Source organism: Lepidochelys kempii, chromosome 10 (genome assembly GCF_965140285.1).
Source record: "Lepidochelys kempii isolate rLepKem1 chromosome 10, rLepKem1.hap1, whole genome shotgun sequence".
NCBI lineage: Eukaryota > Metazoa > Chordata > Testudines > Cheloniidae > Lepidochelys > Lepidochelys kempii.
The window spans coordinates 10,026,443-10,040,248 of NC_136389.1; the positions used below are offsets into that span (position 1 = coordinate 10,026,443).

The 13,806-nt window shown below is 56.4% G+C and overlaps 1 protein-coding gene across 2 annotated transcripts in view; it reads left to right on the plus strand.

Annotated features, from left to right (window-relative positions):
- RADIL (Rap associating with DIL domain) overlaps positions 1-13,806 on the plus strand; it is a 75,365-nt gene that overhangs the window by 49,828 nt on the left and 11,731 nt on the right. For both annotated transcript variants that reach the window (XM_073361933.1, XM_073361934.1), the window contains 4 exons: positions 1,288-1,525; positions 6,567-6,727; positions 7,826-7,967; positions 9,324-9,514. In XM_073361933.1, the coding sequence (XP_073218034.1) occupies positions 1,288-1,525; positions 6,567-6,727; positions 7,826-7,967; positions 9,324-9,514 (732 nt within the window). The remainder of the gene's footprint in view (positions 1-1,287; positions 1,526-6,566; positions 6,728-7,825; positions 7,968-9,323; positions 9,515-13,806) is intronic.

A 13,806-nucleotide genomic window follows, 5' to 3' on the forward strand; every position in this document is an offset into this window, starting at 1 on the left:
TAACACTGTGTCCTAGGGAGGCATTTGCTCATTACAGTGTCTCCATTAGTGAATGGCTTAGCTACCACAAGTACTCCTTTTCTTTTTGCGAATACAGACTAACACGGCTGTTACTCTGAAAACTAAGTCACTTTCACTTTCTCCCTCACTCCTCCTTGTAACTTTTGGATTCATTTTCCTTTGGGCTCAAGTGTCCCAATGAAGGTCACAGCCCGAGGAGAGTGTGAAATTACGATGGAACATTTCTCTGCATGGCTAGCAACTTGGAAACAGGGGACTAGGACACAGGAAGCCAGGAGGAAACGGGTGGCCCACAGATTAGTAGAAAGAGTTGTTGGGATAGCGAGTCCAGCCCTCCTCAGCTCGTTTGTGATTTACTATACAGTAATAGCCCTGGGTATAATGAATTGATTCATGTACATGATGGAAATATTCCTTTTGGACTCTCTCTGTTAGGCCCCTGGAGTGAAACGTTATTGCAAGTGCTCATTATGGAGCGCTGAACAGTGTGTGCAGTGTGGGCTCAGAGAAAGGCTGCTTGTGTCTGCAGGGTGGGGACTTGTTTCCATTGAAAGAGAAGTTAAACTTGACCGATGATGCTGCCTTTCCACCAGCTCCCCCTGCCAGGTCTGGTGATTACAGACTTGGCCTCTCACTGGGAAATGGACTATTTTTCTTCTTGATTCTATTTGTAGCTCTTTTTTCCCTTCTGTGGAAAGATTGTTCCACTGGTCCAGCAGCCTCTCCCTCTCTCTGATTGGTTGATGCTTATCCTGTCTCATTTGCGTACCTAACAAAACTCTGATTGGACCCTGCTTTTCAACCTTCCTCATTTGCACAAAGGAAAGAGTCTCTAATTGGAGACCACTTTTGTCATCTGCCTTTTTTCCATAGCATGTGTATTAGATCTTCAGTTACCATGCGGGTGCATAGTACTGGTGCATTCCTATCACTTAAGATCTACAGTAGTTTGTTTCTCACATTCCGTTTGTTCCCCAAAACAGACTGAGACCAACTGACCACCATGTATGGTGTTAAGTTATTGCTTAGGGACAGGGCTGAGCAAGCTTGCAGGTCACAAGGGGTTAGTCCGTGAGGGGGCAAGAAATATGCCCTTCCTTGTTTGAGAACAGCAGGGCTTGAGCTGGTTATGGGATCATGGAAACAAGAGATTCGGAGGACCTGTTTAGGGTCTAACCATCTGGCCAATGCAGAATTGCTTCCCACAGTAAACCTTCAGCGCTTTGAATCCTGGACTTGTGTATTTCTTGTCTCCTCCCTGTCCAGTCTCTGTATGTATCTCTACCTGCCCTCCTGGAGTGTAACCCCTTCCAGAGTGAGGGCCAGGAAGGTTGGCGGGCATCATCCCAGTTGCCTGAAGAAATACGTAGAGTTGTGTTGATCTACCAGGCTACGCTGGACCTGCTCCACCAGTATGAAGTGCACCCTGAAATAGCCTCCCAGATGTTTGCCTACCTCTTCTTCTTCTCCAACACTCTGCTCTTCAACCAGCTCATGGACAAAGGTGAGTGACCTCGGGACCAGGGAGTGAGACATTTGTGGGAGGGGCAGGCATTCCCAAAGACTGGCCTTGTCTGCTTTGAAGCCCTTTTTCTGTTTATTCATTAATTAAAGGAACAGACTTAAAATGCCCCAGTATTGCAGCCAGCCAGACTATGAGATGAGGATCGGTGAAATATGGGGAGAGATTTTACAGCATCTCTTGGGTTGTTTTAGGATGTGAGGGGCTTGGACACACCTGGAATTCTGCATTCGGCAAAGGAGCCTTGCTGCCCTGTTACCTAAACTCGTGTTAGGTATTGAGCCTGTGCATAAGTCATCAGTATGGCCCCACGGCCAGGGAGAGACCCCCAGACTGGGACTGACAGCAAAGCGGGCAACATGTTTCCTACAGGGGATAAGGATGCTTTAGAACTTGACTTAAGCTACTGAGTCCTTTGTTTAACTGGTGTCACCAGAGAGGTGGTTAGGAATAAGGTTCACTTTCAATCATTCAGAGCCCCGCTTCAGCGCTAAGACTGGGGTAGGGGTGTGAGAGAGAGTGGGGGGGGCCTCAGGACTCTGCCAGGCTTGTAGCAATGAAACCTGGGGGTGGGGTGGGGCTCAGCTACACCCACAAATGAGGATAAACCAAACTAGAGTCCAGCCACTGAGGTCTTCGAGACTTCACTTCCTTGACTCTGATGAACTCCCTAGATCGCAGCCTGTGCGCGCTGCTCTCTAGGTGTATAGTTGGCTCAGATAACAGCTTAACTCGGGTTTTGGCTTCTGCTCCCTTGGCTTGATTCAGCCTTTATGTTTGCTGTCTTGCCCGAGTCTGCGGCCTTTATCGATAACGCTCCATTAACCCCTTATTAATGCCTTGGATGTTCACTGTGATACCATTGTTCATGGGGATGTGTTCAGCCTTCGTTAGCTCTCCCCCCAAATTAACATCCCCCCCTCCCCATCTCTTGCGCTGGGGTTGCAATAAGGTCTGCCATTTTGATGCCGAGCAGAGGCTGTTAGTGGAGTTTGTTCCCTGGCACTGCCTGATTGCTGTGTGTAATAAAACATTGCATCCTGCTTCTTAATTGAGGCGAAAATCTGCTCATTAATTAATCCTAATTACTGCAGGATTCCAGTTGAACTACAGAGCATGCGATACCTATATACACTCCAGCAGCACCTCCTTACTGCCAGGTGCATTACAGCTAATACCATATGAGTTAATAGGAGTTGGATTTTTAAAGAATTTTAACCTAATTTTGCCACTCAGCCCTGTCAGACCTCTGTCCCTCTTTCTGCCCAGCTCCGCCCCACGTACAAACCGAGTCTCTACTGCGAGCAGCAGGTTCTGCCAGCGCTGCTCCCTCTGCCATGTCTGATGGTCCACTAAGCAAGAACAAAAAGGGGAAGGGAAACTGTGCTCCAGTGTGGGCGTTCCTGTTAGCTGTCCGTCCCTTTGCCTGCCAGCGGGTACATTGCTGAGCCACAGCCACGTCGGCCTCTGGATTTAGAGCTTTGTCATTGTTGTTGTTTCAGATCTAGAATAACTTTAGAAGGTGCCAGGCTGTCAGTTTGGGAGATTGGACTCCTCCATTTGGCCCTGATTCACCAAAGCACTTAAGCACATGCTTAACTTTAAGCATGCCAGTGTTCCTATACCTGTTCTGTGAAACACATACCTAAGTCCCATTGAACTCCATGCAATCAACTCATCTTGCAAGGTTTAACCCACCTTCTAAGACTTTTTTGCCAATTTGAATGGTGGGGATTTCCTGAGAGCTGCTGTTCTCATAGACTCTTGGATGCATCAGCACTGCAGACAGAAAACCGTCCCCCATCCAGTATTGGATTGGACCTGCAACCAAACCCACGCCGACTGCAAGCTGCTTGGGGCAGTGCCTAGGATGGCAAGTAACGCCTGGTCTAAGATTGCGGCTCCAGGTGCCACCACAACACAGATAATAGTGTCAAGCCTCTCTGAGCTGGGCCAAGGCAAGGGAGCTCCATAGCCACCCAAATATAACAACAATATAAAATTACCATGGCACACATCAAATGGATTAAAAACTGGCTAACTGATAGGTCTCAAAACATAATGGTAAACAGGGAATCATCATCAAGTGAGTGTGTTTCCAGCAGGGTCCTGCAGGGATCAGTTCTTGGCCCTGCACTATTTAAAATTTTTATCAATTGCCTGGAAGAAATCATAAATCACTGATGAGATTTATAGATGACACAAAAATTGAGGGAGTGGTCTCCGATACAGAGTGATCTGGATTGCTTGGTAAACTGGGCATAAATGTAAATGTCTACATCTAGGAACGAAGAATGTTGGTCATACTTACAGGAAGCAGTGACTGAAACAGATTAGGGGGCCGTAGGGGATAATCAGCTGAACAGGAGCTCCCACTTTGACACTGTGGCCAAAAGGCTAATGTTGACCCTGGGATGCATAAACAGGGAAATCCTGAGTAGAAGTAGAGAAGTTATTTTATGTCTGTATTTAGCAGACATAAGGAGCGTGACTGCTACTAGAATACTGTGTCCAGTTCTGGTGCCCACAATTCAAGAAGGATGTTGATAAATTGAAGAGGGGTCAAAGAAAAGCCTCTAGAATGATTAATGGATTAGAAAATCTGCCTTATAGCGATAGATTCAAAGCACTCAATCTGTTTATTTTAGCAAAGAGAAGGTTAAGAGGGGACTTGATCACAAATCTGCCCGGGGAACAAATATTTAAGAACAGGCTCTTCAGTCTAGCAGAGAAAGGTCTAACATGATCCAGTGGCTAGAAGATGAAGCTAGACAAATTCTGACTAGAAATAATGTGCAAATTTTTGAGAGTGAGGGTAACTAACCACTGGAACAATTTACTAAGGCTCGATTTTAAAATCAAGATTGGATGTTTTTCTAACAGATCTGATCTAGGAATTATTTTAGGGACGTTCCCTGGCCTGTGTCATGCAGGAGGTCAGGCTAGATGAGCACAGTAGTCCCTTCTGGCCTTGGAATTTCTGAATCTCACCCATTAGTGAGGCCGGCCTGGCACAGCATGTGGGTCCTGCGCGAGGCGGTTTGCTGCAGGAAGGACACAGAACCTCGACAGAGATAGAACATCGAATGGTGAGCCCCAAGCCTGAGATTTGTCTGCCAGAGTTATGTTTTCCATGCATCCTTCGGCATCGCTGGAAGAGCAGTTAGTTTTGTGTCCATGCAGCGGGGTTGCAGTATAGGGCACACAGTCCAGTGGGGTGATGGAATTAGGACCTTGATGAGGCTAAATTAGCCGTAGGTCCAACAAACTAGAGCCTTCTGCTATAGCATGGCTTCCCTCTGGTTTAATCAGCATGGGCCCCATCCTGCTCCCAGTGAAGTCCATGGCAAAGTGCCTATGGACCTTCTGGTACAGGATCAGGCCCAACACCTACAGCAGAGTTGGGCTCTACACCTAGATCAAACTTCCTCCCAGCCTGCAGGGCTCAAATCTGGTGTCGGGGTGGAGGTGTGAGGTGAGGGTCAGATTCTGGATCACAGTTCGGGGTGTGGGGGCGGGGGCTCAGTAGTTCCTAGTGTGGAAGGTGGTGGGCTCTGAAGCAGCCCAGCCCTATTGGATTACAGCCTCCTGCCGCTGTAGTTCCTTCCTTTTAACCGGAGCACCAGCTCCCTTCCCCCCCACCCCCTGCCTCCCCATTTCCATGGGCCCACAGGCTGAGTCTTGGCTCACTGCCTATCAAGGACAGCATAAGCTTTCAAATGTTTGTCTCTGGAGTTGATTTCCTGCAGGTGGGAGCTGATTAGAGCAGATTAGAGTGTGAAATCCTGCTGTCCCCTGGGACAGCCGGCTCCTCGCCTGGGCCACGCGCTGCCTCTTGTGTTCTCGGAGCTGGGCTTGGCCTTAGGGCCCCACATCATCCCAGGGGGGAAGGGAAGTGCTGGGTCACCCCCATGCAGGATCATGGGGGGAAGGCGGAAGAACACGGCCTTCCTCAGAAACTGGATCTGAGCACTGACGTGCATCTCTCTCAATAAAACCCCAGGATCAGCAGCTGCCATTTCTGCTGCCCCAGTTCTATGGCCTGGCTTTACCTGGGTGCAGCTAAGGAGAGTCTGGAGAGATTAGGTATCTGGCGGACAGCAAGCTCAGGTCAGTCAATATCTGATGGATGACGCAGAGACTTCCCCTGTGCCCACACTGCATGGGGAGAAGAGGACAAGGGCGGTGTGGAGGGCTGCCTGCCTTGCACAATCCAAGCGGGTGAATCGGTTTCTGGATGCGGGTGGAGGTGGAGTCCTCGTGGACAATACAGGAGCTCTGCGATAGCCTCCTGGGGGAGGCAGGGGCTGCAGATTAGGAGAAGTTAGTTTACATGATAGCTTGAAAAAAAGGTTTCTTCCCTTCCCCACAGCACCAGGTTTTGCTCGTAGGAGACTCCTGCAACTCGACATTTATCTGTATCCATCTGAAATGTGCTTCATGCTGCTAGCACGTGTCCTGCGGCAGGATGCCCAGCTGCTTCAGAAACGTTACACACAGCACAACTGAAAGGCAGCTATCTCTGGGGAGAAGTCTGGCAGCTAACCTCCAAATAGCACCCTGTACAACGCTATGGGGGCACCAGGGCATTCTGGCTAAGGCACTCACGAAGGATGCCCTGGGGTCTCTTGTGTCCACACAGAGCAGACGAATCTCACTGCTCTTGGCCACCGTTCTGCTGTGTCCAGCAAGTGCTGGCGTCTGTCAGAGCAGGGCGAGTATGTGCAGCTAGGCGAAGGACCCAATATGCAGGCTCTGGCTGGAGGGGGCTGCTTTCTGCCAGCCAAGTGACTGGGTTGTCTGACTTCTCCTTGGCTGAGCCTGTTGGTGGGCTGGACAGAGCAATCTTTGACCCTGACAGCCGATTGCCTTCGTGCCGTGTCTGCGCCAGGGAGTAGGGTCGGCATGTGTCTTCTGAACCTGTAGCTGTCTGTATTGCAGCAGGGCCGGGCTCCTACTGCAAGTCAGGTTAAAGCAGCGCCGCGTGTGGCTGTTCATTCTCTCTTCCCCACCCTGTCCAAAGGCTGCTTCCACTGGTCGAAAGGAGTGAAGATCCGCGCCGGCCTGCGGCTCCTCCTGGAGTGGATGCGGGGCATGGGCTTCGGGCACCTGGCCGAGCAGTTCTTCAGCAAGCTTTCCAGCGTGGCTCACCTGCTGGCCATGCCGAGCACCCAGCTGGCGCAGGTGAGATGTGCGTGGGCTTCTTGGCCCAGGGTATCGATGGCCTTTGGGACCCAGATCCTCAAAGGCCTGTAGACACCTAGCTCCCATTGAATCCAATCAGATCCCTGGGAGAGTCTGGGCCTGTGAGTGGCAGGAGAGCTCCTGTGAGCATCATGGGGATTGTTTGGGAGGGCCAGTTATTAGATGGGGCTCCCTGAGCCTGCGCTCCCCACGCTAACTGGGGGGTCATCTCCCCAAGGCAGGGGGCCACAAGCACAACAGTCCCTTTCATATGCAGCTTCCCTCTCTTTTCCCATTAGAAGCATCATGGGACATCAAAGCAGAGGGGGTGGGGGAATCAATGCCCTTTCCCCGACACTGGGCCAAGATGGGAGCTCCCTGAGATAGGTGTGGAAGGCAGGGTTCCCTCCAGAATTTGCACTGGATCTGACGTGCCAGTGTCAAGACACGCGAAATCTCAGAGACTCGGGTGCGTTTTGTGTGCTGGGTGAATTTGATCCTTCCCGCGGAATGTGATGTCACTCTCGCGCTAGGCCAGGCTTTCAAACGCTGCCTCCCGAACCGTGCCTCTGGGCGGCACCTTTGCAAGCGCCAAGCAGGGCATGGCTCAGTTGCCCCAGAGCATGCCCATGCAGGACTGGGACAGCCGGCTTGGAATATGGCGACGAAGGGGCTGATTTGCGGGAATGTATTTGCCCAAAAATTGCCGGGTAGTTTCCCAGGAAATGGGACGCCTTGTTTCAAAGCCAAACCTTGGGGACCACATCCTCTCAACCAACATCTGCACCCATTTTGGTAGGAAGCAGCAGCATGAGGCATTGGTAGCATGAGGTAGGATTTCAGGCTTTCTGTGTCTTACATCCTGTCCTTGGCTTCAGTAGGCAGCTCCCGTATTGGAAGTAGCAGTGAAGCAAATACACAGCTGAGCATTAGTGGTGCCCTGCCACTCCTGGGCTCTCTAGACCCCTTAGCATGCTGCTCACTTGCTGACGAGCCGAGCTAAGCTCATTCCCCATTGATAAGCCTGCTTCGCTCCCTGCTGTCTGCCCTGTGCACCGTCCTGAGGCTGTCGCCTCAGCTCTCTCTGTCTTTGCTCAGATGACCTGGCCGTTGCTGAGAGCCGAGTTCCCCGCCCTGAGCCCTGCTCAGCTCCATCACATCCTGACTCAGTCCCAGGCAGCGTCTGAGGTGCGGTGTGTCGCGGCCTGGCAGGAGGACAGCCCTGCAGCCTTCAAGACAGGTGAGCGCATAGCACTGGTGCGTCTGCGTTGTACTGGGGGTGGTGTGATCTGTGCCCTCGGTAGAGCTTCTGTTGTGGTTGTCCTGTATCTCCCACACTGCTGCAGGGCAGTGAAACCTGCACTAGGCTGCGTCCCAAGAGGTACTTTCCTCAGACCTGCCAGTACAGGTTGGTTATCCCAAGTTTTGCTGGTCCCTCGAGTGTTTTCATGGGGCTTGTAACCTCCTGTGCTTTGCAGGGGTTCCTGCATCACCGTGGACAGCCACAAAGAACTACAGTCCTGTAGCCTGAGGGTCTACTTGAACTGCCCTGAGGCAAAGGGAGCTCGGGCTGAAGGCTGAGCCTGGTATGGTAGGGACTAGAGCACATGGCCTCCACGTGCTGCTCTACCTAGACAGGCAGCATGAGCTGGGGCTGCACTGTCAGCCTGAACGTGGAGTGTCCTGACTCTGGTTTGAGCCACTCCGATGCAGGGGCACGCGGCGGGGCAGGGGGTAACAATGTGGTGGAATCACAGTCTTCCCCGACAGATCCAGGGGACACGTGACTCCCCCGGTGGGTGAACGTTGGCTGTACCCCGAGCTATCAATGCCATTATCTATGGTGTTGATATCCCCCCTTACCATAGAGCTGAGCACCTCGCAGTCTTTAACATGTTGGCAGTACTTACCCTCATTGAACAGACAAGGTGCAGAGTGAGATTGACTCATCCAGGGCAAATGGTGGAGCAGGGCACTGGACCCAGCTCTCTGAAGTCTCAGGCTGGCACCCTAACCACTAGACCATCCTTCCTCCACTAGCATGTACCCAGACATATCGGGCTGTGACATGGGAGGGGCTGAAGTGCTAAAGACTCAGCACTTCCCCCTGCCCCAGGGCTCAGCAGCATGATCTTGGCTACCGGAGAAAAGAGAGATCAGGACACTGTGAAGTGGGTGGAAATGGATCAAGGAGTGCAAGAGATTGGATTACGGCTCTTCTAGCAACAGCTACGGGACATAGGGGGAACGGGCCCCAGAGCGGCGGATCTGGAAGCTACAGAGCCCTTTTCTAAATGACACAGGGAGGAGGAGATAAAGGTTCTGAACAACCCATTCGAGAGTTTGGAACAAGCAAGGGGCACAACCCAGGGGAGCTAAGCAGAGCGAAGGCGTTAGCTAGTGCCCCCTGCCCCTTTCTCACTGGCACATGGAGGCCAGTTGTGTAGGGTTGTGACCTAGAGGATGCTGGGATTGGTTCCCATGCAGATACTTGGCTTGCAGGACCTGGGGAAGAGCAATGGCCCCGCAATCTGGGAGCAGGGCTGGGGCTCAGGTGGGTCACACACCAACACCTGCTTCCCCCTGTGTTTTGCAGACGAAGTGCTAGAGTCCTTTGATAACCACCCGCCCATCGTCCTGCCAAGTGGAGGATTTAAGGTGGACTTGGAGGTGGAGACGCTGGACGATAACATGTACCGGCATCTCCTGTACATCCGTCACTTCCTGTGGAGTCTGCGGAGCAAGAGCCCCCACGCCGGTGACTTGCTGGAGTTGGAGCCCGTGAAGGTAGCAATCGCTGACCCAGGGAGAGCATTGTCCCTGCTAGCCCTCTCTTAGGGACATCATAGATCCCCGGCCATCCTGCACAGATCTCCCATGATCTCACCTTCACCTCTGAGTCCCATGCTCTACCTGCCAGGCCATACTGCCCCCCGCCGCTCCCTTGGCTTCGATCCGCGCCGCCCCCCCAACCCCCGCCGCTCCCTCAGCTTCGATCTGCGCCGCCCCCCCGCCGCTCCCTCGGCTTCGATCCGCGCCGTCCCCCCCAACCCCCGCCGCTCCCTTGGCTTCGATCCGCGCCACCCCCCCGCCGCTCCCTCGGCTTCGATCCGCGCCACCCCCCCGCCGCTCCCTCGGCTTCGATCCGCGCCGCCCCCCCAACCCCCGCCGCTCCCTCGGCTTCGATCCGCGCCGCCCCCCCAACCCCCGCCGCTCCCTCGGCTTCGATCCGCGCCGCCCCCCCAACCCCCGCCGCTCCCTCGGCTTCGATCCGCGCCGCCCCCCCAACCCCCGCCGCTCCCTCGGCTTCGATCCGCGCCGCCCCCCCAACCCCCGCCGCTCCCTCGGCTTCGATCCGCGCCGCCCCCCCAACCCCCGCCGCTCCCTCGGCTTCGATCCGCGCCGCCCCCCCAACCCCCGCCGCTCCCTCGGCTTCGATCCGCGCCGCCCCCCAACCCCCGCCGCTCCCTCGGCTTCGATCCGCGCCGCCCCCCCAACCCCCGCCGCTCCCTCGGCTTCGATCCGCGCCGCCCCCCGAACCCCCGCCGCTCCCTCGGCTTCGATCCGCGCCGCCCCCCGAACCCCCGCCGCTCCCTCGGCTTCGATCCGCGCCGCCCCCCAACCCCCGCCGCTCCCTCGGCTTCGATCCGCGCCGCCCCCCCGCCGCTCCCTCGGCTTCGATCCGCGCCGCCCCCCAACCCCCGCCGCTCCCTCGGCTTCGATCCGCGCCGCCCCCCAACCCCCGCCGCTCCCTCGGCTTCGATCCGCGCCGCCCCCCCAACCCCCGCCGCTCCCTCGGCTTCGATCCGCGCCGCCCCCCCAACCCCCGCCGCTCCCTCGGCTTCGATCCGCGCCGCCCCCCAACCCCCGCCGCTCCCTCGGCTTCGATCCGCGCCGCCCCCCCGCCGCTCCCTCGGCTTCGATCCGCGCCGCCCCCCCAACCCCCGCCGCTCCCTCGGCTTCGATCCGCGCCGCCCCCCGAACCCCCGCCGCTCCCTCGGCTTCGATCCGCGCCGCCCCCCAACCCCCGCCGCTCCCTCGGCTTCGATCCGCGCCGCCCCCCAACCCCCGCCGCTCCCTCGGCTTCGATCCGCGCCGCCCCCCAACCCCCGCCGCTCCCTCGGCTTCGATCCGCGCCGCCCCCCCGCCGCTCCCTCGGCTTCGATCCGCGCCGCCCCCCAACCCCCGCCGCTCCCTCGGCTTCGATCCGCCCCCCCAACCCCCGCCGCTCCCTCGGCTTCGATCCGCGCCGCCCCCCCAACCCCCGCCGCTCCCTCGGCTTCGATCCGCGCCGCCCCCCCAACCCCCGCCGCTCCCTCGGCTTCGATCAGCGCCGCCCCCCCAACCCCCGCCGCTCCCTCGGCTTCGATCCGCGCCGCCCCCCCAACCCCCGCCGCTCCCTCGGCTTCGATCCGCGCCGCCCCCCCAACCCCCGCCGCTCCCTCGGCTTCGATCCTATTAGCCAGGAGTTACTGACTCACACTTTCCATATTCTAAGCCCCATCACGTCTTGCTGTAGCTGAGCCCAGAAAACATGAGCCTGCTCTCTCTCCAGGTTTCCTGGGCAGTGGCTGACATTGCCACATTGGCCTCTGCCACTCCCTGGGGCTCGTTAGTCCAATCCATTGATCTTAGACTTTTGGGGGGGGGGGCAAGTGGCACAGTCTTCATATGAGGGAAGAGTTAGAGGGAAGTGCTGGTACCCAGGAGCTTTAGGCAAGATGCACCCACTAGGGGGAGGGACAATGAAGCCAGAAGATAGCACAGCCGATCAGCCAGGTGGATCTTTCTGTGCGTCTCTCCTTTCCTGCAGCATGTGAATGTGACACATTGGAATGGAGGTTTCGTCCATCCCCCACCGCTGGGAATTGGATGGTGTGGTGCCGTCTTTAATGACTAGAGCCGTGGTTCTTCCCGGGGGTGGGGGGCCGAGAGCAGGTTTCAGGGGGTCCACCAAGCAGGGCCAGAATTAGACTCCCTGGGGCCCCTGGGAGACAGCAGAAGCCTGACTGCCAGGGGCTGAAGCCAAAGCCTGAGCAATGTAGCTTTGGGGTGGGCCCCTGTGGCGTGGGGGCCGCAGGCAACTGCCCGGCTTGCTACCCCGTAATGCTGGCCCTGGCGGGGTTATGCAGAAAAGCAGTTATTGTGGCACAGGTGGACTGTGGAGTTTTTATTGCATGCTGGGGGGGGGCGGGAGGGGGCTTAGAACAAAAATGGTTGAGAAGCCCTGGGCTAGAGCATGGGTCATCCAACACTGGCCTTTTCTCAGTGACCGGGAACAGTGCAGAGCTCTGGGTCCCTGCGGCGGAGTAGCAATGGGTTTGTGTCTGCCGCAGTTCTTCCTGGGTATTTATCCTAAGCTCCCCCTGGCCTCCGCTTTGAGAGGGAAGCGCACGCTGACTGTATGAGAGTAAAGGAGCCCTCTGCTGCCCTGCTGCATTATTTGCCGGGTGGCTGTTGGGACCAAGAGCCAGACCAGGAAGAGCGGAAGGGAGGGAGCCTGAGTTTGTGCGTGGCTGGGATAGTCTAACCCCGGCCCCATTTCCGTAGGCCCGTGCTGGCCCTGGGAGTGTGCCAGCCAGACCAGTGCGATCGCCCCGACTCCATGGGCTGTGCGCGCCTTTGGCTTTGCACCAGCCCTGGGAGTTTACTGGGGCTGTCTTGTGGGACGCAGGGGCTGGGAAGCCCTAGCGAGCTGATATCTCAAACCAGAGGAACCTGCACGCTGCTGTGCGGGATTAGTGCTGCTAATCCCCTTGCCTGGAGGGGGGCAAGGAGGTGTGGAGAAAGGACACGCTTGTTTTCACAATCTTGTTAGCAAGGAGGGGGAGGGAGGTGCCAGTTTGCAATGCAGCCTTTCCCTGTCTGTGCCCTTCCTGTCTCACCGCCCCCCATCCCCCTTGTCTCGCTCCCTTTCTCTGTGCCCAAAGGGCTGCAGGTCTGGGTAGAAGTGGGGAGTACGTGGTGGCTCTGGGCTCCGGGGAATGTCCTTCCCGCTCCAAGGGGTGTAAGCAGCCTGGCCCGCTCTCACGTCCACACGCAGGCATTTGTGGGGTTACTGTTAATTAGCAAATGTGTGTAAAGTGCCGTCAGGGCTCAGTGTCCCTGCCACCCCTCCCCTGTGGAACTCCTCGGGAGGGAGCAGTTCTCGGGTGGGGAGTGACAGGAAATCCCCCTGCCTCCACCCCTGCAGCCAGCACGCGCAGTCCCAGGCCCTGCGAGCACAGCCGACTCCTGGCCGTTGTCCTCGTCCTCACGGGGTGCAGCTCCCTGCTGCAGCAAGAGGAGGATACCTCAGATCATCCCCTGCTCCCAGCCGGCCCCAGTGGGTGCCTAAAGGGCTCTGCGTTTGGAGCATTTCCTTGACTTTCTTGGCGGCTGCCCCAGCGTGAAGTCCTGGGTTGGCCGGGGAGGTCCTTGGAAACCAGCCAGCAAGAGACTGGCCATCCCGCCGTTGCAGAACCTTGGAACGATTGGGGGTACCAAAGAAGGGAGAGGCGCACTGCCATGCCAGCGCCACCTAGCTGAGGGGGAGTGTAGGCAACATGAACACTGTGGGCAGGCCATCGTTACAGCACACTAATGCCCTAAGGGGAACCCTTTCCGGGGTCAGAGTGCCACTTTCCAGTTTAGCGCCGACTGCTCAGGCAGGTGTCCGCCCAGGGAGTTATACCAATGTAACTACAGCGTTAGAATTGTGCTGGTAAGTTGCTCCATGTAGACAAGCCCTAACTAATTCCTAATCGCTAAAGCTTTGGGACCCACTGATGTACCGAGAAGAATCCAGGTGTAAACCTGCACCTGTCTGTGCAGCTGCTGGGGCAGTGGACCACACTGAGCTGGGGCTCCTGCATGACAGTGCGCCCACAGAAAGGCTGGCTTTACCTGTGGGTGGGACGCGCTGTGGTCAGGACACGAGACGGGGACTTGGAAACTCTGGGGTCTCTGCCCAGCTCTAACGTTGCTTCCTCCTGTGACCCTGGCCAAGTCATTTCCCCTCTCTGGGCTCTGCTTCCCCCTGCTGACCAATGGGGCTAACAGCACTGCCCCAGGCCCCAGGAGGGGTCACACTGCTGCAC